This window comes from Ursus americanus, chromosome 36 (genome assembly GCF_024610735.1).
Source record: "Ursus americanus isolate L20-20 chromosome 36, mUrsAme1.1.p, whole genome shotgun sequence".
NCBI classification, from domain to species: domain Eukaryota; kingdom Metazoa; phylum Chordata; class Mammalia; order Carnivora; family Ursidae; genus Ursus; species Ursus americanus.
In genome coordinates, this window is record NC_142162.1 from 8927712 (window position 1) to 8953614 (window position 25903).

The window sequence follows — 25903 nt, forward strand, 5'->3', positions numbered from 1 at the left end:
AGATTGATTTGAAACAGTTACCACTTTTAGCAAAGAGGGAGCATTATAAGAATATCTGTTAATGACAACAATCGAATACAGTTTTTCCAGCGGAAAGTTTCCACTCCTCTTGTAGCCTTTGACACCAAATTATAAGGGAATCTCATCACAATATTGCCTGCTACGGGGGTTAGAAAATCATGGCCAACAGGTCAAATATTGCCTATCACCTCTTTTTTGTAAATAATTTCTGGAATGCAGAAATGTTCATTTGTTTATGGATCGTCTATGGCTCTTTTGGTATTGTGAAGGCAAAGTTGAATAGTTATGAGAGACTGTATGGATCACAAAGCAAAAAATACTTACTATCTGGTCCTTTACAGAAAAAGTTTGTCAACCCCTGGCCTGTTCTATTAACAGGAATTTTAAATATATACAAAAATATTTTTTTCAAGGCAATATCACAATGTAAGTATAAAGCATGTAATTTAAGGTATTAAATATCCTTGATTCAGGTAAGTTATATTTTAACAGAGGATTCTAAAGCTTGTACTGTTTTTTTTTTAAGTCACTTATGTGATTTTCCACTCCATTTATAAGTTGTTCTCTGAAGTCCAAGGCCAGGTTCACCGACTTCTTTTCATTTTCCTGCAGGATTACAAGATACAGTCATCTTCCACCATTCCCACTATAGTGGGAATAGAGATATAGTCTATCTCCGGTCATGTCAATTTCTCATCAGTCCCCTATTCACCACCCCTCTTTATATTCTGGGGTTTGGATCTGCTGTTGCCCACAGCAAAATCTCATTCATCCGTCAAGAGTTAGAACTAACATCACTTCTGTATTCTGTGGACAGCATGGGTCTTGCCATCTACAGTGGCTCCAGGAGCACTTTGGGATGCAGGTCTACAAAACACACATGGAATCATGGCTTTTTCCAATTCAATGTTCAAAAACCCAACATTCATCAGTAATTTCTTTTTCTTGCTGCACCTATACAATAGTTTCCTTCTCACCATCCCCCCACCTGCCAATCCAATTTTCCACATAGCAACCAAAGTGATCTTTTCAAAACATAAATCACAAGTGTCATGACAACCAGGACTTGATTGAAATTTCCTGAGTCAAGAAAAGTATCTGGCACGTGGTAGGTGTTCAATGAATATTTACTGTGAATAAAGTATTTTCTTCTGTACTCCATGCTACAACACTTAATAGAGCATACAGACATAGCAGTTCTTTGTTCTTAAGGAACTTAAGGCCTAACTGAGAAAGTAAGAAAAATCCATAGTTAACTCACAAATGTTTAACTAGTAGGCGCGTGTTAAATAGTGCATGCAGATGCTGTGGGTAGGACTGGACTAGGTGGAGAGAAGAGTATCTGTACATGAGATAAGGCAGGAGGAGACACATGGGGAGCAGGGTCAGCAAGGCAGCCACGTGGAGGAGCACTGGCTTGTCCTCAATTACTGAGATGCTTCCTCCCTGGAGGCGAGACGGGGAAGAAGAGCAAATCCTAGGAGGCTTGGTATCTCCCGGGACTGCTAATCCAGCACGCTACTTCACATTCCCACGCAAAAGAGTTAACTAAAAGCACTGACTGTGATACACATCACAGGGTGGAATCAGCCCTTCTCACCAGCCTCTCATCAGAGAGAGAGTTCAGCAATTTGCAAGTGATCTGCCAAAGTAAGAAGCAAACTTTGCCACTTGAGGGATGCGGGGTTGGACCAGAGACTCTGCATTGGGAAATGAAACATAAATCAGGCCTCTTCATATTTATTACACTTACATTTCTGAAAGTTATTACAAACCTGTTGATTAGATTGTTGCTGGCTTCAGGGGTTTTGTACTGAGGGGAGGGCTAAGTAAAGTAATTATTTGAGGGAAGCAGAGGGCCTATGATATACTCTATAATCCTCAGGCTATTTTTGAGTGCTTATTTTAGATAACTTTGTTACTAGAAAAAAGAGTCTGAGATTTAAGGGCAAGTGAACGGGGCAATAATATAAACTTTACTGGTTTAAGAAACCATCTCACCACACGGCCTTTCGGAATCTATATCAGCTCACCATTGTGCCCATCATACCCACAGTGAATCTTTCCTCCCAGTGTGCTAAACATCCTACATTTCATCACCAGTGTTTAATAAATTTTTTCTTATAAACTTCTGAATTGATTTGGACCGGTCTAAATATCAATATGCCTTATAAACTTTTGAATTGATTCAGACTGGTGTTTAAATATCGGTGGGGTAGCAGTTGTGTTCAACAGCTTCTTTTCTTTGTTGTTATTAACTTTTTTTTTTTTTTGGCTAGGTCGTCTTTCTGTAAGATCAAGTCACATGTAAACCCAATTTGGACTAAAAGCAACTGTCTAGCAAAATAAATATGTATTTTATTTCTAGAAGTCATTTGTTTCTCTCTAGAATTCAAGAAAGGCTGTATCCTCCAACTTCTTACCACCTGTTTTTCATGTTTATACCTTATCAGCTCTCTGTCCAGGTGTTTATTTAACAAATATTTCTGAATGCCTGCCTTGTGTCAGAGATGGGTTTGGTGATGAGGACACTGTGATAAACTAGCAGAGCCAGTCACTGCCCTCTTTGAGTTTATATTGTTGTGGAGGGTGGAGAAGATAAAAAATGAAATAAAAAGGATGCTGAGAAAGAGAATAATGGAACGTGGGCTGCTACTTACTTTGGGAAATGACACTGAAGCTTAGACTTCAAGGTGAAGAACCAGAGAAAAAAGATTCTGGCAGAAGACTAACAATCGGGGAAATACATGTTTTTTAAATAAAGCCAAGTAGCTGGGACTTAAATATTTGTGTTATGGTCCCAAATCTACAGCTGACATTTTTCTATTCACATATGCTTCATAATTTTGGATTTTATTCTAAGGATGACTACAACTCAGATTAATATTAATTGAATGTCCATCTCCAAGGCTCTTTTCTTCCCATTCAGGTCATGCTGGTGGAAGCTGAAAAGACTAATTCATAAACCATGATGTGGGTTCAACAGATTGGAACGTCACACAGCTGAAGAATATGTGTAATCATTATAGGACATTTAAACCACCTCCAAGGTAAGTGTCAAAATCAAATTTAAAACTCAGAAGACATTTCCGCTAAGGAAAGAAAATACAAGTTCTCAGCTTAAGAAATACAATGCAAATTATGTAACAATAATACTGATAAGCAGTTTGAATCTTATGAACATTTTGAAATATTAAAGGAGATACTTTATAGGTTTCAATTATGTATCAAGGTGGCCAGAACTTGGAAACAAACAAGCAAAAGTCACCAGAGGATAGGAAATCCTCCAATTTAAATTCTTTCCCAAGTATCACTTAAGAACCACCAACTATCCCTGCTCTAATTGTCAAGTGAGGAAACCTTTCATGACAGTACGGTGTTGAACGTTTACTCTGAATGAAATCCAGTATATCCTGAAAATGGGAATTAAAAGCAACCACATTAAATGATTTATCAAAAAGACACCAGGAAACTAGAGGGCTGTAAAAGTATGAAGGGACATAATGTTTCATTTATACATAATGAAGTGCTGAGTATCTTGTAGATTATATTGTTTGGTTCTGTTATATTTCATGATTTGTCTGTGAATTAAGCACCACTTTCAATGCTTGCTTTGCAAAAAGATAAAACAAGGACCCCAAATCATTAAGTTTAATCCACTAGTAAAGAATAAACAGATTTTGATAATTACTTCCTGTTATGAAACTGAATTCTGATAAATAAGAATATAATGTTTTAAAGTTCAAGAGCTTAGTCCTAGAATCACTGGAAACAGAGTATTAGGTTAAAGCAAAAAACCATCAAACTGTGGTCTTATAACTGGGCCAGAAGAACATAAAGCGAACCAATATCCAGGGCGCTGTTGCTTATCCAGAAACGTACTTCTGGTGCGACTCACTGAATCTGCTCTATCTGATCCCAATTGTTCCCTTGAGTAACACAGAGCGTCGATCGCTTAAATCAGATGTATGTTTCATGGCAGAATTTATTACGATTAATAGAATTATCATAAAAAGAAAAATAAATTTTTGAATGAACTATACACAAAACTGATAGCTTTCTACTACTGTCATCCTAATTCTGTGCATCCTTGGTAACACCAGACATTTCACACCTAAGTTAAATAACATGTTCTAAAGACTGGTTAAGCTGATTATCAACATAACTGAACATCAAAAGCAAAAAGGAAAAATATGCTTAAGAGACCTTAAAGACAATGTATTATTTATAAACTGGACTTTAATTATAAATGACAAAGTCGAAGAAAAGATAGGTCCTTAGTAATTAATGGTGTCAGACTGCTAATCATATGATAAAGTTCTAGAATTTTGTGAAAGTTCTAGATTTAGGTAACTTCTTAGATTTGGAGAGCCATACCCATTGTCAGATTATTTTCTTGGTTAAGCCTCATGATAACCATGTAGGAAGACAGGACCCACATTATATCTTCCACACTCTGTTGTATGATGATCAATGCCATGCTATGGTTTCAGCAAAACAGGGTTTGACTTAAGGGACAAAAGAGACAGATCTCCTATGGCAGGGGCCAACTTCTCAAAGGAAAAGACCGGATGAAGAGGTCCCAAGAATCTTGATTCAAATTTCAGAAACGATTAGTACTGGGACAGTTAATCAGGGCACTTAGGCAGAGTTAAATGTTCCAGAACCAGAAGAAGGTAATAGTCCTAAAACAGCAGCCACACTGAGTTAGAACAACTTCCCATCTGTAGGCAGAATTGTAAGAATTCCCCCAAGATTCTCAGCCCCTTGTGAAATATGCCTTCTTCCAGTTATTCAACCAAACACAAATCTAGGTACTGTGCCGATGTAATTAAGGTTTCAAATCAGTTAACTTTTAAAATAGGGAGATTATCTGAGTTATCCTGATATATTCACATAGATTTTTTTTTGAAAGCTGAGAGTTTTTTAATAGTTGCTGGGAGAGGGAGAAGTCAGAGATTCAAAATGTAAGGGGACTTGATGCAAAACAATTCCTCTGCTGCTGGTTTCAAGACTAAACCAGGGGCTATCTGGCAAGGTATGTGAGGTCCCGGGTTGATAGCCAGCAAGAAAACAGGGACCCCAGTCCCACTACCACAGGTAACTGAGCTCTGCTAATAACCTGAATAAGCTTGGAAAAGGGCCCCCAGCCTCAGATGACACAGCAACTGCAGGCTACCTAGATTTCAGCCATGGGAGACCCTGCACAGAGAATCCAACCAGGCCATGCCAGACTCTTGGCACAGAAGCAGCTGTGATATAATAAATGTGTATGGCTCTAAGCCTCTACGATCATAGTAATTTGTTACATAGCAATAAAAAATTAAAACACCATCATTTTGAAGGGTTCAGGCAGAAAAAGCCAGAGTGGTCTCCAAGAGAGCTGAGATTGAGGTTTCTGGTTCCTGGAGAGGCAACCTGGAAGGAAGGGGTATACTAAGCAGGACTGATTAGAGAAAAGAAAAGAAAAATCAGAGATCCAAGCAAAAGTTAAATCCTATCAGCTAATCACACCAAAAGCAGGGAATTCTGGAATTCTAGGACTATAGGAGCCATCCCAAACTGACTTTTAGTCCACTGGATCCCCTGCTTAGTTAGCAATGAATGTTTATTGAAGGAAATGGGTGGGTAAGTGAAGACAGGACAATGTGGGAGCCCAGGAGTGAGCGGAATTTGGCAGGTCAGAGGCTGGCTGCAGGCACCGTCCATCAGGGCACGCAGCTACACCGGGACTGAGAGAGCGGAGACAGGAACCAACAGACCCAGTACTGGATCTAAACCTAATTTACTGTATGATTCAATCAGGACTAGGCTCTAAAATCCTCTCAGTAAAGAAAGAAGAGGGGAAAACAGGTAACCTGATCACTTCGAGTTCTAACGCGCCACAGTGCCGAAAGTGGAAATAAAGGCTCTGGTGAACTTGTGCTCCTCCATGACTACTCTTTATGCAACCAGATTAAAATTTTACTTCAAGGAGCAAAAGGGAAAACAAAACACTTGTCACCAGAGAGTAAATAGAGAGGACCAACTTCTGTGTAATGACCAGAGGCCTCTCATATAAGCAGGAAGACTGATAAATGTGAGTACGACTTCATATTTTGCGAGCTTTCATACTGGCTTTCTAGACACCATCAGGTCTGGAACAACACGTGAAGACCAAAAAAATCCCCAAAACCTAAAATTTTCATTCCTATGTGATTTTGCAAGGAGTGAAGTATGTGCATGAGAAGTCCCTGCTGCTCACAGCAGTATTTATGACCCTTTTTTAAAAAATATATCTGGTGAAATGATCATACTTGGACTCAAAGCTTATGCAGGATGTTTTAATTTAGGATCAAAACAGCTGTTTCCATAGTAAGATGAGCTTCACTGTATATAGAGAATTGCAAATAATGTCATTTATGTCATTATTTGCGTTTAATGTCATGAGTGCCATTCAGGGATGTAGAGATCTGGTTGTGCCTCCAGGATGTCACTATTAAAATGCAATTCAGAAAAACGGATGGGGATATTAGCTGGATATATTCTCCAATAAGTTCATGCTCTTTTAGCTCCAATGAATAAAGCTAAAGTCTTAATACATTTTGTTTTTACCAACATAGGGGAAACATTTCATGAGAATAAATGCTTTCTTTTCTGAGAATTGCTTCCTGTTACATTTTTGCATTTGCAGCTCTCTTAGGACCAGTTTCAACATAAGTCATTGGTACAGAAGTAGTGTTCCTGTTGGGATTCCTTTAAATGGGTCCAGATGGTACTCTCAGTCAATAAGTGATATTACCAGCTTTCAAGAAGAAAGATTTTATTCTCCTCCTTTTCTTTCCTGTTACAAGCCACTAACTCTTTTAGTTAACTCAACATCTGAATGTCTAGAAATTTCATTTTTTACACCTGAAAATATCATCCACTGTGGTGGTCATAAACAATAGGATATAAACACAAGATACTCCTGATACAGGATGATACCTTGGTCACTGAGGAAACTCCAAGGTTCTGCAAAAAGGTAACATTTACCATTGCTTTGTCATCAGAACCGGCAAACTGTCCAAATCCACTGAAGTGAATTTGCATCCCAGCAGGTATAGAACTCTTGCAGTAGGTTAGAGACCTTTGGGTCCTACAAGAAGCAGGGTCTTAACAAATTTGGGAAATCACAGGTTTTTAAAAAGCAAAAGCAATTTACAACTGAGAAAAAAGAAAGAAAGGAAAGAAGAAATGAGGGAGGAAAAAGTCCCTAAACAGTCGTGGGCGCTAGTATCTATGATATGGACAAGACTACAGAATTCACAGTTTTTACAATATCTCTATAAAATCATTAATGTAAATGGAGGCAATTTAAAGCCATGCTTTAATAAATTATGTCACACTGTCCCTAGGTTAAACTAAAAAATTAAAATGCCTGGTATGTTCAACTTTTACTCACGTTTCTAGGCTAGTATATCCAGCCTGCAAGGGAACTGATGATGACAACCAGATTAACTGAAAAAGAATTATGATCTTAGATTTCTGTGTTTCTTAGGGGCTTGATGAATACTTGGGGGAGGGGACTGCGAGGAACTGAGCTAAATCTATGCAAAATCTAGTACTAAAGAAATGATATAACAATTTATTCACCGAAAGCGTTTACGTTAGAATTAACAAAAGAGATAACCTTTTTTGGAACCAGCTAAAACCAATGCAGAGCAAACCCTTTCTCCTAGAAATCATGACTATCTATCAGCAATTAGAAAAACAATAACGCTGACCTTGAATCAGCCTTAAAGGTCTTTGTATACAATTATATTATCAGCTTTATGAATTTTCAGTTGCTATCTCAGCCACAAATTCAATAAATGCAGAGTTGGTCGGTAATAGGAGGGCTATTTTAACAGCCTTCACTGAAAAAGGCATTTGAGAAAGTATGCGTTATACCAGCGTTTTCCATGTTAAAAACAGCTCTTTCAAATCCTGCTCAGCACACCACTGATGAAGACTTAAGGCATCTCAGGTAAACAACAATAAAAATTAAAATCATATTCGACAAAACCAGAAATGATTTAAATAATATCTGCAATCTTAGGAAATCAGCCATCAGCTAAATGGTTTTTATACCTAGAAAATTTTTCTTTTATTCAATATTAAGATTCAAAGTAAACTCTTGAAACATCTTTTTTTCTCATCTTGAGTTTATAATTTCACTTCCTCTTCTGTAATCTTAAATGTAACAGCTCACAACAGGACAGAAACCCAAAGCCAAAGAGCCCTCGTGTGCGGTTATTGAAATGAACAGATTCTGTATCTTTTACCACCAGCCAGGTATCATAGCAACCTTGTATTGCTGAAAACTGCTAGAAAACTCTTCAAAACCAGCCAGACTCTGCTTTAGGGAAATCTTTGACAACGCTGGAGACATCACTGGCTGTCAACATCTGTGGGTGTTGCTATGGGCACAGTCACAAAGAACCCCACCATCTACACAAAAAGGTACACACGCAGAGAAGGTGGGAGGGACGCAGAAATATTGATAAGAAAATCAAAAAGAAGAAATAATTGCGCTGACGATATACAATAGGCACACAATTTTGAGACCATGCTTTACACTAATTCTCTTCCAATTGAAGCGAGAGAATCCAAATTCAACTTAACTGTAATTGTGACTAAACACGAACCAGAGGGTGGAAATAACATCCTAAAACTCTGCACTCGTACCATTTATCACAAGTCTTAATTTAAAACTCGAAGTGAATTGCATTTAAAATAATATTTAAACTTCCACTTATAAACCCTTGATAGTCGTTTATAAATCTACAGAAGAGAAAAGAACAGGTTACCATGAACAAGAACCCAATATTGATTTTTCGGCGGTGCAGTAAGGCATCTCCATTCTATTTGGCTGCTGTCAAAGCCACTCTGTAACAGCTGGAGTCAAATTGCACTATTTACAGCAAGAGCCCTTGTCAAGTGGACCATAAGTATCCTAACAATACACTATTCAAATGGCACTTTGCCACACAAATTGCTGACTTGATGAATAACCTATGTCAATGACTAAGGCCAATATAAAAGTTTCATTTTTATGAGAGGCTTTACATTCACACATTAAGTAAGCTTTCTTTGAAGAACTATTAGGCTATATATTTCAGGCCTGTGCACGCTGAAAATAATTAAAATCTGTTTAAATACATCAAGGGAACTTGACAACATTAATATGGATCTGGTGTTAACTACATTTGTCACATGAGTCAGAACAGTGCCCTTCTGTTCCTGGCACTCCCCACCGACACGTGCAGCACAATGCGGGACTTCAACCAGCCACGCACCGTGACATGCGAGCATTCTCCTTTTGTGCCTCGAATTTACATGGCCAACGAGTGTTTAGATACAAGCAATGCTTTGAAGCCCTGTGAGGAAATTCATGGTTGCTTCTGTGTGCAGATGGACAGCTGGAGTCATTTAACGGTGTGTTTCGTACTTTTCACAGTGACTCTGGGACCTCCTGAACTAGTTTTGAAAGAAAGCTGTGAGGTGCTTTTCATACTTCTCCTCAGCATTGAGGTGACTGCATCCCAAAGTTTAAATTTATGCCACGAAATGAGAAAGGGACATTCTTCCTAAAGGAGCCATCAAAAAAGGTATTAATTATTACAGAGATTTTTGTTTAACTATTATATGTTATAGAAGTAGTTATGCTCTGTCAAAAATTTGCATCACTTCACATGTTCAAAAAGCAAATCGGTTTGTATAATTAATTCTCTGCTACTGTATATTTATAGTACAGGAAGACTATTGTCATTTAGGAACTCAAGTTTTAAGCTGAGATTCACTAGGTCAAAAGACTCAGAACAAAAATCTTAATCCAATGTATACAGAGAGAAATCCCTATATTTTAGTGATGTGCTTAGATGGCTAATAACAAAGATTTATTTTCTTTTAAAATTACACAAAATTGATGCAAAGTGTTTTGTACATGAGAAAAAAAACATGAGAAAAAAAAAGAGCTATATGCTCTTTATTACATTAAAAAGGTATACCAAAAATTAACTACTTATTAAGAAGGTGAAAATTATCATTCCTTATTAAAGATTTATCCCTATGTAATGCAATTAATTGTTTTCAAAACGTGTTATTTGTTCTTTTCTATAAATTTTGGTAATGAAATATAAACAATTCAGTCAAGACTGAGTTAATGTACATGTCATGTTGCCACATGAATTATGATTTCATATTTCTACATATAAATTTACAGGTTACATTTAAAAGCATTATCATTTAGAAATTACTCTAATTCTATTCTGGTTATGTTTTTGTGTCATGAAATAGGAAAGAATTAACATTTCATTTTGATAAAGTAATTAGTAGTGGGGTCCAGTTTTTTATTGGTGGCCTATCAGTGCACCATCTGTGTTTTACAAGAGGTAGCAGGATAAAGCCCTAATAAGATTTTTCAGCAAATGGTACCAAACAGGTATCACTTAAGGTCAAGTGAAGGTTAAAAAAATTCATATTTTTAGAAAGCTCACTGGAATATAAATTAATGTAAATGAATTCTTTACCCATAATCAATTTTATATGTTTGGATAAAGGTGTGTATAAGTACATTATTTAAAGGAAATGCCATTAAAACTTGCTTAGATTGGGAGCTATCATGAGCACATTTGTTTTTCTAAAAAGGCAGATTTCCAAACACATATGCATTTAATAATTTCTATCAGGGAACAGACTTGATACAAGGTCTTTGGGATTGCATTCCACATAATGCAGAAGTTGGAATAAGTTGTTTCATTAAAAATTCAGGTATCTAGGGAGAGGAGATGTGCTGGCTGTTTTGCCAGTTCCTCCTGCCTCATAATCTCAAAGTCTAGAGAGGACTGTTTAGATCAGAAATTGGCAAACTATAGCCTGAACATCAAATCTGGTCCACTGCCTGTGTTTGTAAATAAAGTTTTATTGGAGCACAACAACACTTGCTTGCTTAAGAATTGTTTATGGTAGCTTCTGTGCTCCACAGCAGAGTTGAGTAGTTACAACAGCGAAAATCTGGCCCTCAAAGCCTAAAATATTTATCATCAGATTCCTTACAAAAAAGTTTGCTTATCTTTGGTTGAGTTCAAATTGTCCACTACAAGTAAAATGTAAACCACATATAAAATTTTAAATTGCCTAGTAGTCATATTAAAAAAATAAGTAAATAAAAAGAAACAGGTAAAATTCATTTTAATAACATATTTTATTTAGTCTTATATATAAAAAGATCATTTTAACATATGGTGCTAGCCAAATTTCAAGGATTCAATAGCCATATGCGATCAGTGGCTACCCTATTAAACACTGCAGCACTAAACAATCAATGGGGGGGGGTGTTGGGGCCCCATCAGGTTTTGTTGTTGTTGTTGTTATTGTTGTTGTTGTTTTAAAGAAAGGGCATTCCCAGGACACTACAATGGGTCTAAATCGTGACAGTTAAAATAATCCTGTTTATTACTCATTTACAGACAAGAAATTAAAAAAAAAAGTTTAAAACCAAGCAACCAACCAATAGCCAAAACAGGCCCTTTTCTCCTTAAAATATGATGAAGCTACAAAGATTTCTGCCATGTAGAGATGATTTTAGAAAGGTTGTTTATTTCCTTCTTTGAAGCTAAAATTCCTCCCACTGCAATTTAAACAGTTTCTATCTTGTTTTATCCTCAGCAGAATCTGAGAAAAGCAGCTCCCCATCACTAATATGATATTGTATTCCTTTAAATCCTTTAAGACTCTGGCCCTCTCCTACTCCACAAAGATTTTTCTTTGTCTAGCTGCACAAATTCAACAACTCTAGCATTTCAAATTGGACCCATTTTGAAAGTGTCTTATTTTATTCGTCGTTCTCTGTGAATTCGTTCCCAAATCCATATGCACTCTTCAAATGCAAGAAAAAAACTTGAATATAGCATTCAAATAAATTCCAAATATTTCAAAACACAGGTGGCTCACCACACAGATCTAACACACTTTTCTTTCACTGAAACAATTCACTCTACCATTTGAGAGTATTTCACTGCATGTCATTAAAACCCACTACAAAGTTCTGAGACACAAAGTAACTTTAGACATTTCTACATTTCACAGGCTTACTGTCCCTCATTTTCCTACCTCTAAAATGAGTGTGATTCAAATCCTCCTCTTTAAAACTATATTTTTTCTTATGAAAACCCATGAAGCATTTTATTATATTAACAATAAGGAGAATGGAGAATTTCCAAGCACTCTTGAAATTTCATGCATATTAAATTTGTAAATAAAAGAAGATTAAGATAAACGATCTCAAGAGTTTAAATCAAAGAGGATGAAAGGAAGATACCCAGAATATAACTGGAGAAGATATAACTTAGGGGAAGCACAAATAAAAACAGTTCTAATTAGCAGTAAGCTCAACAATAATAGAAGTATGGTGTCTAGAACAAAGGAGGTGATAGTCCTGTCTGATTAAACTTGCCTGCTCTGAAGAGAGCGAAGGTTAGATATCACAGTCATCTAAGGCGAAGGGCACTAGTGAGGAAATAAAGCTGGAATAAGCCTAAGAGTAGGAAAACAAGACCCTGGCATTTTATTGCTTCCTGGAGTCAAGAAAGAAACAAAATTACATAAAGAAAATGAAATCTATATATACTATTACCACTACCTAAAGGGTAGCTCTGAGGTCCTCCAAGAAACTGAAAGAAATAGTAATCAGTTTACCTTCTGGGAATTAAACTAGTAAAATAGGCACTTGATGAATGAGATTTGCTCCTGCAGACCCTAAGCATCTGACATGCACGAGTCAAGACACATCTCCAAGTTCCCGTCTGCTAGTCTGATTCCCCTTATAAGATGCACACTCTATTATGCATAAAGAGCAGCAAAGCCACATTAAGACGGGAGTGCTTGGCAGTCATCTGGGCTCACTCACCGGGCTCTATTTACCTCATTCTTACAACAGGTATGATTCAATTTCCCATCTTTGGAGATGAAGACCTTATGACTGTCATATCTGGTTGTGAATGTTCAAGTTTCATCAGACTGACAGAATTTTCCTTATAAAATAGGACCTACTTCAAGAATGTGAAAAGCAGTTTTGTGAATCTAAAACCAATATGACTAAATGAGAAAAGAAAAACAACAAACAACAACAACACGCTGTAGCCTAATGACCAGTTTTAACATCTGAAGAAGGAGAGTAGGAACAAAAGTGGGTGGTCTAAATGCAGTCTTAAAAAATAAAGATTCAAAATTTAGGAATTTTTCAATGTATAGCAGCCTTGACCAAGAAACGCAGTACCTTGCAACGGGCTCTTCAGAACTCAGGGAAGGAGCAGCCCCTGCCCCTGACTCGGTGTTCATCAAGGAGCCCTCCGTGAAAACTCCACCTCCCTCTTCTCCCAGGCTACCTGTGGCTTTGCTACAGTGACAATGTGCTGAGCGACGAACAGAATTTCAATTAACATTTTTCATCGTAAACTACAGCACTGCCATTCTAGTTTATACATGCATTTCTTGGGTGTTTGGTTAGTGTGGCTCAGTTCTCAAAAGACTGATAAAGCCTGGCCTCACTGATGACATCGGAATCATGTCTTTAACCCCAAAAAGCCAGAGATCACACAGGAGTGTCCCCACACCCAACCTGCACCTTTTTTTTTTTTAATTTATTTATTTTTAAGTAGGCTCCATACCCAATGTGAAGCTTGAACTCATCACCCTGAGATCAAGAGTCACATGATCTACTCACTAAGCCAGTCAGGAGCTCCCACACCCCCCTTTTCTTTCCCACCCTGCAACTTTGAGGCACAACTTGAGACGCTTATGAAACTTTTAAGATGACAGATCCTTATGCCTCTAACCATACACATGCACATGAGATAAAACAAAGCCTTATTTAAAATTCTTATTAATGGTATTTTAAGACTTCATAATACTATTAAAACAATGGAAAACGTTAACAAATCAGTGAAATTTTGATTTAGAAATCCCACTTTTGGAAATATATCCCATTAAATAATACTGAATATGAAAAAAATCTTTAATAAAGGTTCATAGATATGGTATTCATGAAAGTGAAACATAAAAAACAATCCCTGTATTAATCCATAGGAAAATAATTTAATCAGTAATACTATATGCAAAGTATAGAGCAGGATGCAGTCATTAAAAAGTCATAATAATATTATGAAAAGAGGTCTACATAGAAAATACTCCATTAGATATATCCATATAAATGGCATAGTTACAACAACATGACGAGGCGATAACTTGGAAATATAGATGACAAAAAGATGGAAAAGTCCCTTAAAGAAATCAGATTAAATTACCATATGATTTTAAAACTGAAATTAAGAAAGCTCATCCAAATCTCTGTGAAAGGTGGTTAACTTGGTTTACAAGGCTAGAAGTAAACTCCATCACTGTGTATTAATTAAGGCTTGGAATCCTAAAGAGCTGGTGATCCTACAGATGCTGAGTAGATAAAAAAAAAATTGTCCCTACAATGATCCAGTTATTGTAATACCTTCTTGGTTTATCTGTAATAAGCATTTTAAAGAAGAGGTCATATATACTCAACCAAAAAACAAAAATGGATCCAGACCACAGAATACAGTCCCTCCCCCTACTGAAAACCATCTAGAACTCAAGAATTATAAGATTGACTCAGTTACGATAACAGAACCTATCTTGTCAAAAAGAATGCTATCCCAAACCTAATAATCACTTAAAAAGTTATCCTGATTCACCCAAGAGCCCTTGGTAGATAGGTCTGGTAGATGCAGTCTCCTCTCAGTTCTTGTTTTTGTGCTAACATTTAATTGCCACATATCCATGAAGGCACATTACTCCTTCCTCGGGGCTGATCATGTTCTCTGGGAGGTTTGAACTTACCTTACATGAAGACTCCACCTGCAGACCGGGGCAAGGGATGGGCCCAAACTGATAGGCGCTGGAAGATCTCTGCTCTACACTTTTGTGCTTATGTGTCTCTGAGGCAACCAGAAGTACAGACTCGGGCTTTAGAAGCTGTGAATCATCACAACAATTGAGAATAATTCTTGCTCTTTCTCCCGTTTCATGTCTTTCCAAAGTGCCTGGAAAACAAGATTAGAAATTAAAAAAAATTATGCACAATATGTACTCCAAAAGAATGAAAAGAACAAAACACTTTTACCAGAAAAAAATCACAATTCTTTAAGTGATCATGCCTTCTTACAACTGAAAAAGCAGCCTGGGAGCCTTCTCTAAATTATTCAAATCATCATCTTACAAAGGCTGAAATTATGGGCTTGAAAACCTTGTCTTCCTCTTTGTGCTTTTTTATCCGCTGAAATCAACAGGGCATTCAATAGTCTTTAACAGTAAAATCTCTTACTTAGTATACAGTATGCAAGTAATCAATAACCAGCAACTATGGAATATTTTAGTGCTGTCCCCTAGTGTTTCAACTCACAAACAACAGAGAACTGCAGTGTTTTTTGCTAAAAAAAGAGGTTTCTGTTGGTAATGTATGTACATAATTTACGTGGATAGGACAAGTAAGAAAACTGATACTTTGTATTTGTTACTCCTTTTCCCAAGGGCCCCCACTGCTTCAGGAATGCAGACCACTCTAGAATTTTGTTATTGTTGCTATTATATCCTTTGACTTTTATTTACTTTATTAGAAGAAAAAAAAAAAACCACAAACAATCCTTTTGCCCTCTTCTCTGCCATTCCACAAGTTCCAGAATTTCAAGATGCTGGTAAAAGGAACAAGCACAAAATAGAGCAAAAGTATCACAAAACAACTCCGAAGGAGTTAATGCTTTTATAAAATGCGATGCCAAACTCTCACTGAAATCTTAACAAATATGAATTAATCATGACCACTGTCTCTATGAGTTCATTTACATTATTCATACTATATTAAATATAAAACCTATATCCTACTAAGTAAAGATGCTAAGGAAAATTAACCTGACATACAAACTTAATACAGATTTTATCTCGTATTACTTCTAACCTGTCAATGAGAAAGTAGTTGTACTAATTGTTAAGAAGGAGAAAGTTAATTCTTATCAGTAGTATTTTTTTAAAGATTATATTTATTTATCTGAGAGAGAGAGAGTGCATGAGTGAGGGGAAGGGCAGCGGGGGAAGGAGAGAGAGAGGGAGAGAAACCCAAGCAGACTCCGAGCTGAGCCCGGAACCCATCTCAGGACCCTGAGATCACGACCTGAGCCAGAACTAAGAGTTAGATGCTCAACTGACTGAGCCATCCAGGCACCCCTCTTATTAATAGTATTAAGAAAATATAATTTTAGGGGCGCCTGGGTGATGCAGTCGTTAGGCGTCTGCCTTCGGCTCAGGGCGTGATCCCGGCGTTCTGGGATCGAGCCCCACGTCAGGTTCTTCTGCTGGGAGCCTGGTTCTTCCTCTCCCACTCCCCCTGCTTGTGTTCCCTCTCTCGCTGGCTGTCTCTCTCTGTCAAATACATAAATAAAATTTTAAATAAATAAATAAAAGAAAATATAATTTTAAAAGAATTACAATAACGAAATAAAAAGAATTCCGTAATACTGTCTTTAGATAAGTAGATTTGAAGATTAGGACTATCCAGTCTTTTCTCATTTTTCCTCTTCTCTTCCATATCATTTCTTTATAGCAACTGAACTACCATTAGTTGGTACTCTGGATTCTAAATCAGCAACAGCTACTATGCTAAAATATTTGGTGGAAGTATAGTCACTAGTCTTTTAACAATGACATATTTTTTACAACATTTCTGCATTCATAGATTAACACCTTTAGCATATAAATTTACAAACATGTTATTTCTCTAGGCTTTTTTTTTTTCATCAAGACTGATATATCTTGAACAAATAAATAAAGCTGGCAGCAGCAAGAAAATTCCTTTTCTCAAGGACGATAATAACAAAAGTTTCTCAAACCAAAGATAATAGTTATTACCCCTTTCTGAAAATGACTACATTCCAGAACTTGTAACTGTGACACCTAGCAAATCTTACTGACTTTCTGAGATATCTCTTTGAATATGGTATCACCATGGGTATTTTCTTCTCACAGGTTTTCAGTGGTTCCTCAAACTGATTTTTTAAAAAGATTCTGAGAATTCTTAGGAAAGAATTTATTGTACTTTAATACTTATAATATGTGCCTTATACTATACATTTTACATATATATATGTTATTTTATACCTAATGTCTACACAAACAACTATTTCTTGCATTTCTCAGTGATGAAAATAGTTTACCCATGAACTTGGGCAGCTGTAATCTATTTTCATTCATGCATAAATAATCAACTTAGCATCTACCATGGGTACTCATTCACTGTGCCAGATGCTGGAAATTATGCTAAACAAGAATGATTCAGTTCTTGTCCCTCTTGAGCTCACTTAACATCTCATGGTTGTGTAGAGGCAAGAAATATCTTAAAACTAATACGCTGTAATATATACAGTAACACAAAGTTATTTTTACTCCAAACTAAAAATCTCCCATTCTAACAGAATGTTGGACACCTAGTTTTGAGAACAATAGTTTCCATCATGACTAGCTGTAAAATACATGAAAATAATTATTTTGTTTCAAAGAACTCGTTGAAGCACAAATGCGACTTAAGGGATCATTAGAGTGAGTCAATTTCTTTTCAAGTTATCACAGACAAGTAAATTACATGTTTAAAACAATGAAGTGATTTTATTACAAGTTCAGGACAACAGCTTTTAAAAGCCCTCGTTCAAAACGCTGAAAGTGGATAAATAGTGAATCCCAGGTATGCTAGTCACCAATTCATTGTTGCTTAGTTCCAAATTCACCCTTCATTGTCTGCTCTGTGAAAACCGATACGTGCTCTTTAAATATTTTTCCTTCAACAGCTGGTATAATGTTAACTTCTGTGGGATAAAAGGTGATGGAAAAAAAAGTGATTAAAAAGAAAAGGGGAGCACCTGGATGGCTCAGTTGGTTAAGGGTCTGCCTTCAGCTCAGGTCATGATTCCAGCCAGGGGAGTCTGCTTCTCCCTCTGCCCCTCACCCTGCTCATGAGCTCCTGCTCTCTCTCTCAAATAAATAAATAAAATCTTAAAAAAAAAAAAAAAAAGAAAAGAAAAGAAAGAAAAGTCTAGTAGAGGAAAAGGTTCTTTTCTTCTTGGTCCTGGCGTGCTCTGTTGCAACAGTGTGGGTGGATTCCCAGGCTGCCCCAGCAAGAGGCTCCTACAGTGCGGGACAGCCAGCAGCAGCCAGCAGGTAGCAGCTGCCTTGGGCACTCTTTGTGTGGTTGCATGACAGAGTACATCTAATGAGACATCTCTCTGTGATGTCTTAGCACCTTAGGGAGCATATTTCTGGCAAGTTCCACCATACCACACCACACCAGCTTGTCTACCATCCAGTGACCACAGCTATGACCTGTCCTGTAAAGTCAGTATCTTAGCCCTGCACTGGGGTGGGGCGGGGGTGTCTCTTCCTTTGCCAGCCTATTTCAGCTCTAGGGGTAGTGGCTGCTCCTTAAATCTGCTATTATTATATTTTCTAGAGTTTTCATTAGTTCTTACCAGCCAGCTCCTCATATCAATTCTTTGTGATGTTTAATAATTTTTTATACTTAATTTTCTCTGGTCAAATTATGGTGTCATTTCTCTCTCCTGATTAGACAGATTGATATACCATGATCAAACACTTCCGATGCAGAATGTTCTTTTAAATATATCCTGAAATTATGGGATTCATGTAACTTCAGGGATATATTTAAATTGTTAGAGAGTCTATAGCAAAAACGGTAAGCTAGGAGGGACGGCATGACCCTGAGGAAGTCCAAAAAGCAGTGTGTTTGTAACTCTAATAACAGTCTTTGGCAGTAGACAGACTCATCACCGCTTCCTGATATTAAAGACATATCAGAAACTGAAGGTTTACAAAATTGCTTAATTCAACATCCAATTTCAAGCGAATTTTTGCTTTCCAAAATGAACTCAATGGTAACTAGATCTTTTTTCTTTTGCTCCGTGCTACATCAAGAATACACGCTAACTCACACTTAACTCTTCATCTGAATCAATCTGAACATGATAAGGAAAGATATGTGTGAATTACGTATTATTTTATGTGATAACAATTTCCTCCCTCCAAGTAAATATTATGTGAAAAATACCAGAAAATCTATTCCAAGTAAAATCGTATTGTATACAAATGCTTTCTATGCAAATATGTAAATATCTTGCAGTTTTTCTATTGTTTTTTCATTAACATGAGTTTTAATACAACTTGTTCTAATCATAAACTAGTAATAGTACGTCTGAGAATGGAATCAATCCTGGGAAGACAGAGCTTGGAACAATTAGTGTCCTAACAGAGTGAAGGAAAGATGACACCGGTAAGCATCAGAAGCACTCTTCACTGATCCCAAATTGCTTATTCCTCAAAATGCCAGTGCACAGAAATATAGAGAGTAGCAAGATCCTCTGTGCAGAGCCCTAGGCCCGTATTGACAATATTTCCACTGTATATCCTGCTTTCACTGCCAATTCGACATTGCATAATCACTTTTTTTTTTTTTTAACCAAAAGTTTCCCTGTGTTCCCTCTTTGCAACCCCGTCTAGCTGTTACCCTCTCTGTCAGGGATGACAGCCTGCAGACATCACTGGATGGTGGCTAAGAGGAGACCTCACACCAGGCCACCCTGCACATGAATCCTGGTTTTACCCAACCAATCGTGTGGCCCTGGGCAAGTCACTTTACATTTCTGTGCCTCTGTTTCCTCACCTGTGCAATGGGGTTAATAATAATTCTGACCTCGCAGGGTTACTATGTAGATTGCACTGAGTAGACATTTTAAAGGGCTTAGACGGTTCTGGCACACAGTATGTGCTATACTATATGACAGCCCCCCTCTGACACATGACAAGTTCTCACTCAGCCCCTTGTGAGCAGTTTAACAAACCTCGTGGCTCTGTGGCCCTGGATCTGTCTCACACTCGGGCCTGGGGTCACTGCACATATGACCAGAGTGGGCCCCCACCATCTCCTACCTGAGACTCAAATCTTCTCAATCAGCCTTGCCTCTCAAGCTAGGTTATAATCAGAATCAGCAGGATTATATATTTGACTTATTTTTTAATCCTCTTTAGTAAACCAGGCTGAAGTCTGGCATAAATTAAAGGCTAGATAAATACTTCTTAATGGATTATATGACATCAGCAACCTGGCTAATGATTTTTTACTGTGGCTACACTTGGGATTAAATCCAAACTCCTTGACCTACAAGTCATATTCTTGCCTCTGCTTCCTCCCATGTCATCCTCCCCTTGCTCACAAATCAGTTTTTAAAAATATCCTTGAAATAAACACATCCTTTCCTGCTAGCTCTATCTCACTCTTTAAATATTAGTTTAATATCTCACCTCCTCAGAGAGGGCTTTCTAAAGTAAATTCTTATCCTCTCTTGAATTGTTTTCTATCTTAGCTTCTTTCCTTAATTTTATAGAACTTAACACATTTGTAATTGTTTTATTTGATTTGCTTGCTTAAAGTCAGGGGTGCCCCCCTTCCAGATGCTTTTTTTTTTTTTTTTTTTTGGCAAGTATGTATTCTGTGAGCTTGGAACAAAGCAGGGCTCAATACTTGTTCACTGAATGAATAAATTAAATGTTACCCTTTCCCTGTAGCAGTGGAAGGAGAAGGTAATGAAGGCATCAGAGCACACCAGGGTCTCAGTGTGACAGCAGTTAACACAAAACTATACTTATTGTAACCCCAGAGCCAGCAGGCTGCCAACACTGGGAATAGTACATTCAAATGACAGGTGCCTGTCCTCCCTTGCCACTATGCTGCTGGGTTGTCCTGATGCCTCAAGAATTTGGAACTGCAAACAGTGAATCAGCCTCTAAATGAAACATGTTCACTTGTGGAGTAGCCGTTTCTTGCACCACAGACTAAGTAGCAGAATATGCTAGTCTCCAGAGAGGAAAGAATAAGAAAATGCACAGAGAGACACAGGAAAAAAACACAAAAGGAAGAAAAGAGAGACAGAGGAAGGGAGGGAGAGAGAGACCTTCAACTTTCTTGTTCTTAGTCCCTTTCTAAGGACTAGTACCCCTGAAGTCTCTGCAACACACCGCTGAGTACTTACAACAAATACTTCTTTCCGATAAACCAACTTCTCTTTTATTTTAAATTTTTTTAGATTTTTTTAGATTTGAGAGAAAGAAGCAGAGGGAGAGGGACAAGCAGACTCCACACTGAGCTCAGAACCGGATGTGGGGCTTGATCTCACTACACTGAGATCATGACCTGAGCCGAAATCAGAGTCGGACACTTAACCGACTGAGCCACCCAGAGGCCCCTAAAACCAATATAATTTGGCTTCTCACTGTTTCTTAGCTACCTAAAGGGCCTAATAAAGAAGGGGCAGAGATGTTTCTATTGTTGAAAAAGCCAAGTTTGAGAACATCCAAACAGATACGCAAAGTTAACAATGCAGAGCTCCAGGTAGCGGTGGAAGCATGGAGACAGAGGCTGAGGCTTTACCAGCAGCTGGGTGGGGGCTAAACCCCAATGGAAGAATGCCACCTCCAGGAGAGTCTGGAGTGAGGTGTGTCAGGACGCCAGCACAAAACCTTTAGCAATTTCTGCACATAAAGAGGAAAGGGAAGGAAAAGACGAGGATTCAGAAACTGTTGTAAATCAGTATGTTGCTAAAATATAGCCATATTTTAGGGGCGCCTGGGTAGCGCAGTCATTAAAGCGTCTGCCTTTGGCTCAGGGCGTGATCCCGGCGTTCTGGGATCGAGCCCCATATCGGGCTCCTCCGCTGGGAGCCTGCTTCTTCCTCTCTCACTCGCCTGCTGTGTTCCCTCTCTCACTGGCTGTCTCTCTGTCACATAAATAAATAAAATCTTTAAAAAAAAAAAAAGCCATATTTTAAATCCATTAGGATTGTCAATATTTATAGGATACGTACAGTTTTTTGCTTGCTTTGTTTTTAAATAGGGCAAATAATCACTTTGTGATGCGCCTCTCGTGAAATCTAATTTTGAAGTATCAAGCTATCTTACCGCAAGATGTGTAACTGTGAAGGATGCTGCTTTCAGCTGTGGTAGAAGAGCAAAGCAGAGTAAAGAGAATACTTTTTGGTGATAAAATATGCCTTACGGATGTAACAGACTTGAATGTCTACATAAAGAAAGGAAAGAAGGAGCAGTAATATTCCACATTTTAACTTTCTTGCAAACAGCCAACACTTGCTCCCTGGATTTTATGTCTCTTGTACTTGGCCCATATTTGTAATATTTGCTATCTTCTATCTAAGATTTATTTATTTATGAGAGAGAGCGCACAAGTGAGAGGGGCAGAAGGGGAGGGAGAGGGAATCTCAAGCCAACTCTGTGCTGAGCACAGGGCCCAATGAGGGGCTTGATCCCAAGACCATGAGATCACACCCTGAGCCAAAACTGAGTCGGAGGCTTAACCAACTGTGCCACCTGGGTGCCCCTTAAATTACTTATTTTAAGCCCCCCAGCCAGACCAACTCTATCCTAACACTCAATAATTAGGTCCACTAAATCTGTGGGGAAAAGAACAGCTACTATCCCAAAAGGGACAGAAACAGTTAAAAAAAGAAATCATATTCACTTGATGAATCCATCTGCAAATGATCAGAAGAAATGATTCAAAAATACCCAGATAGAGTAACACTATATTGCACTGTACAGAAACACTTTATTTACTCAAAATTATTCATAAATAAATGTGACACAGTGATTGACTTACTATCACTCATGGTGCTTTTCCTTAGAAGAACAATGAAGAACATTCTCCTCAGAAGAACATTACCATAGGAACATAAAATCCTCCCAGGCCACTAAAACCACTTATATTGTAAACCTACAAATTTCATTTTATTTTTTATCTTTGATTTTAATTCCATTATAATAAACATGCATGTTATATTAGTTTCAGGTGTATAATGCAGTGATTCAACAATTCTACATATTTCTCAGTGCTCATCAGAATAAGTGTGCTCTTAATCCCCTTCATCTATTTCACCCATCTCCCCATTCACCTCCCCTCTGGTAACCATCAGTTAAACCTACAAATTTTAAATAAATTGTTTTACCAAAAACTAAAAACATTTTCAATTAAATATTCTGCTCATTATGGGATTGCGAAAAATCAAAATTTGGTAAATAACTCCTATTATGAAATTAGTAATGAATATAAATTGTACTTATTTGAACAAAGTTTAACAACAACAAAAAACATGTAAGTGTATACCTTATAGAATTCTGTCTTTTTTTTTTTTTTTTTCCAGGCAGGCATTTTCTAACTGATTCCACCACGGTAATGGGCTGTTAGAGAGTGGACAGTTATATTTCAGAAGGACTACCTCTAAAACACAATAGGCTAAAAAAAAGAAAGAAAGGCCTCACTACCAAATTCAGTAGTCAAATTCATGAGATCAGGTTTCAGCAAAAGAGCTGACTGACAGCTGTCATTAAACTCCACGCATCAAGGAATTTGACCACTGGGTCTGTTGTAAGATTTATCATTTATCTTCAGTTTCACATGAAGTTCATTGCCTTGCTCACAGAAGTGTATGGAGATCGACCTGGTGCCCCCTTCCTAACAAAACCATTTCACAGTTACTGCATCTTACTCCAGAAAATGTATAACTGATGGGGGTTCTGACCAGAGGGAGGGAAACTGGAGGCATCAAACTTAGCTAACTAGAAAGTAACGAAGGATATGGAAAGGGAATGGATCTGGAAATATTAAATTAGGCACAAAGGTACATATCTTCATTCGTTAATGTATCTGGATATAACGTATTCGGCTGTAAAACAGATTGTCAAGGATGTGGCTCATTTTGTTCTATACAAAGGTCCTAATACGATAACAAACTTACAATTGGCTTTGTGTCAACCTTCTATACCTTTAGGGCATATAGAATACATTTTTACAAAGTCCCTGAGCACCACGACCTTAACCCTAGTTCTGCCACTGCCTCCAGCACATTCTGAGCAACACTGGGACTTATCAGCTGGGCCACACTCAACCCTCACATCTAATTCTGACTGCTGACCTCCAGAAAAACAGAATAAAGGGGTGGGGGTGGGGTGAAAGGAAGAAAGGGTTCAAAACACATAAAGGTTTATAGTTGCTGAGATGTATAAGGAATACAAATAATGCATTCATTTAACATAAATTGTAAACTAAGCTTCTTTTTACAAGGTATTTAGTCATTACATATTCCTTTTTAAACCTGTGCTAACACCATAGAATCTACTATGACTAACTTAATTGTTAACCTCACTTTAAAACCTAATACAATTTACAATCAATTTAAGGGGTGAATGTTTACAGAAAAGTGTTCCTGTAAGTTTATAATTACCTATTACATACAAAATATTAAAATCGCACTGCTTCTGAGTATTGCAAAATGTTATTCGTTCTGTATTGTTTGATTTTTTTTTACACCAGGAATGCTTATTTTTTAGTTTTAAAATATTTCAAGAATAGTTCTTTATTTCCCCTCATGCTTTTGGCTGAAGTTATGATAAGTTATTTGGAGGATATAATATCCTTGATGAGATTTGATGCTATCATTTATTCACTCAGGTAAATATCTTGCTGAGCTGATGTGGAATTTTGCCTGGATAAAAGAATTGTATTGGGAGAGAAAAACATGGGGCACAGTCTCCTGAATAAGGTACTGGATAACAGGTGAAGGCTTATTGAAAGTCTCCTTTTTGGGGGTGGGTACAGTGGAGCGGGCAGGGCACGAACACTTTAATTGCAATCAATTTCCCTTTTGGGATATGGCAGTCTTTCCCTTAGGAAAATAATGAGTGATCAAAGCTCCAGCAGACGTGTCAGGGTTTAGTCTGAAAGCACCAATGCTCTGGGTACCCTCACGATAGTACTGGGTCCCCAGGTCATCTGTAAAATTTAATTCCATGTTCCTGCAGCCAGCGACCCAAAAATCTTTTCCCATCTCTTTAATCTTCTATCCCATGGACTTACTCAGAAATGGGAACCTCCAAAAAGGATCCTACCTGCACAAGAATATGACAGAATTCTAAGATCCCCAATCTTCGTCATCTTTACGTGATGTCTTCCCTAGTGAATATGATGGAATAGCACTACAATGATTATGTTGTTACATGGCAAACGAGGGACATGGCAGATAAAATTAAGGTTTCTAACCAGCTGACCTTAAAATAGGGAGATTATTCAGGTGGGTCAGGCCTAATTAGGTGAGCCTGTTAAATGCAGACTGTTTCCAGGGCGCGTCGGTGGTGTAGTCAACTAAGCAACCGACTCTTGGTTTTGGCTCAGGTCGTGATCTCAGGGTCTGCTTCAAGCTCTGCACTCAGTAGGGAGTCTGCTTCAGAGTCTCTCTCCCTCTCTCTCTGCACCCCCTTGTGCTCTCGCTTGCTCTTTCTCTCTCAAATAAATAAATAAATAAATAAATAAATAAATAAATCTTAAAAAAAAAAAAAGGCAGAGCATTTTCTCTAGCTGGTGGAACAAGAGGACGTTAGATTTAAAGCATAAGAAGGATCCAAGGTGTCATTACTGGCTTTGAAGATGGAGAAGGGAACATACAAGGGTAAGAGTGGCCTCTCATAGCTAAGAATGATAGCTGGTGAAGATCCAGCAAGGACCTCAGACCTACAACCATAAAGAACTAAGTTCTGCTGAGGACCTGAATAAGCTTGGAAGTGAATTGTTCCCCAGAGCCTCCAGTTGAGAGCCCAGCTTGCAGAACCTCGAATTCGGCCTCGTGAGGCTCTAAGCGGAGAACCTACTCGAGCTTACTTAGACTTCTTATAGAACTGAGACAGTAAATGGATGTTGCTTTAAGGGGCTAAATTTGCGGTAATTTGTTACACA

The 25903-nt window shown here is 37.7% G+C and overlaps 1 protein-coding gene across 4 annotated transcripts in view; it reads right to left on the reverse strand.

The window, feature by feature from the left end:
* The window catches only part of WDR72 (WD repeat domain 72), a 217361-nt gene that overhangs the window by 116537 nt on the left and 74921 nt on the right, over positions 1 to 25903 (reverse strand). For all 4 annotated transcript variants that reach the window (XM_045812117.2, XM_045812116.2, XM_045812115.2 and 1 more), the window contains one exon: positions 14893 to 15095. In XM_045812117.2, the coding sequence (XP_045668073.2) occupies positions 14893 to 15095 (203 nt within the window). The remainder of the gene's footprint in view (positions 1 to 14892; positions 15096 to 25903) is intronic.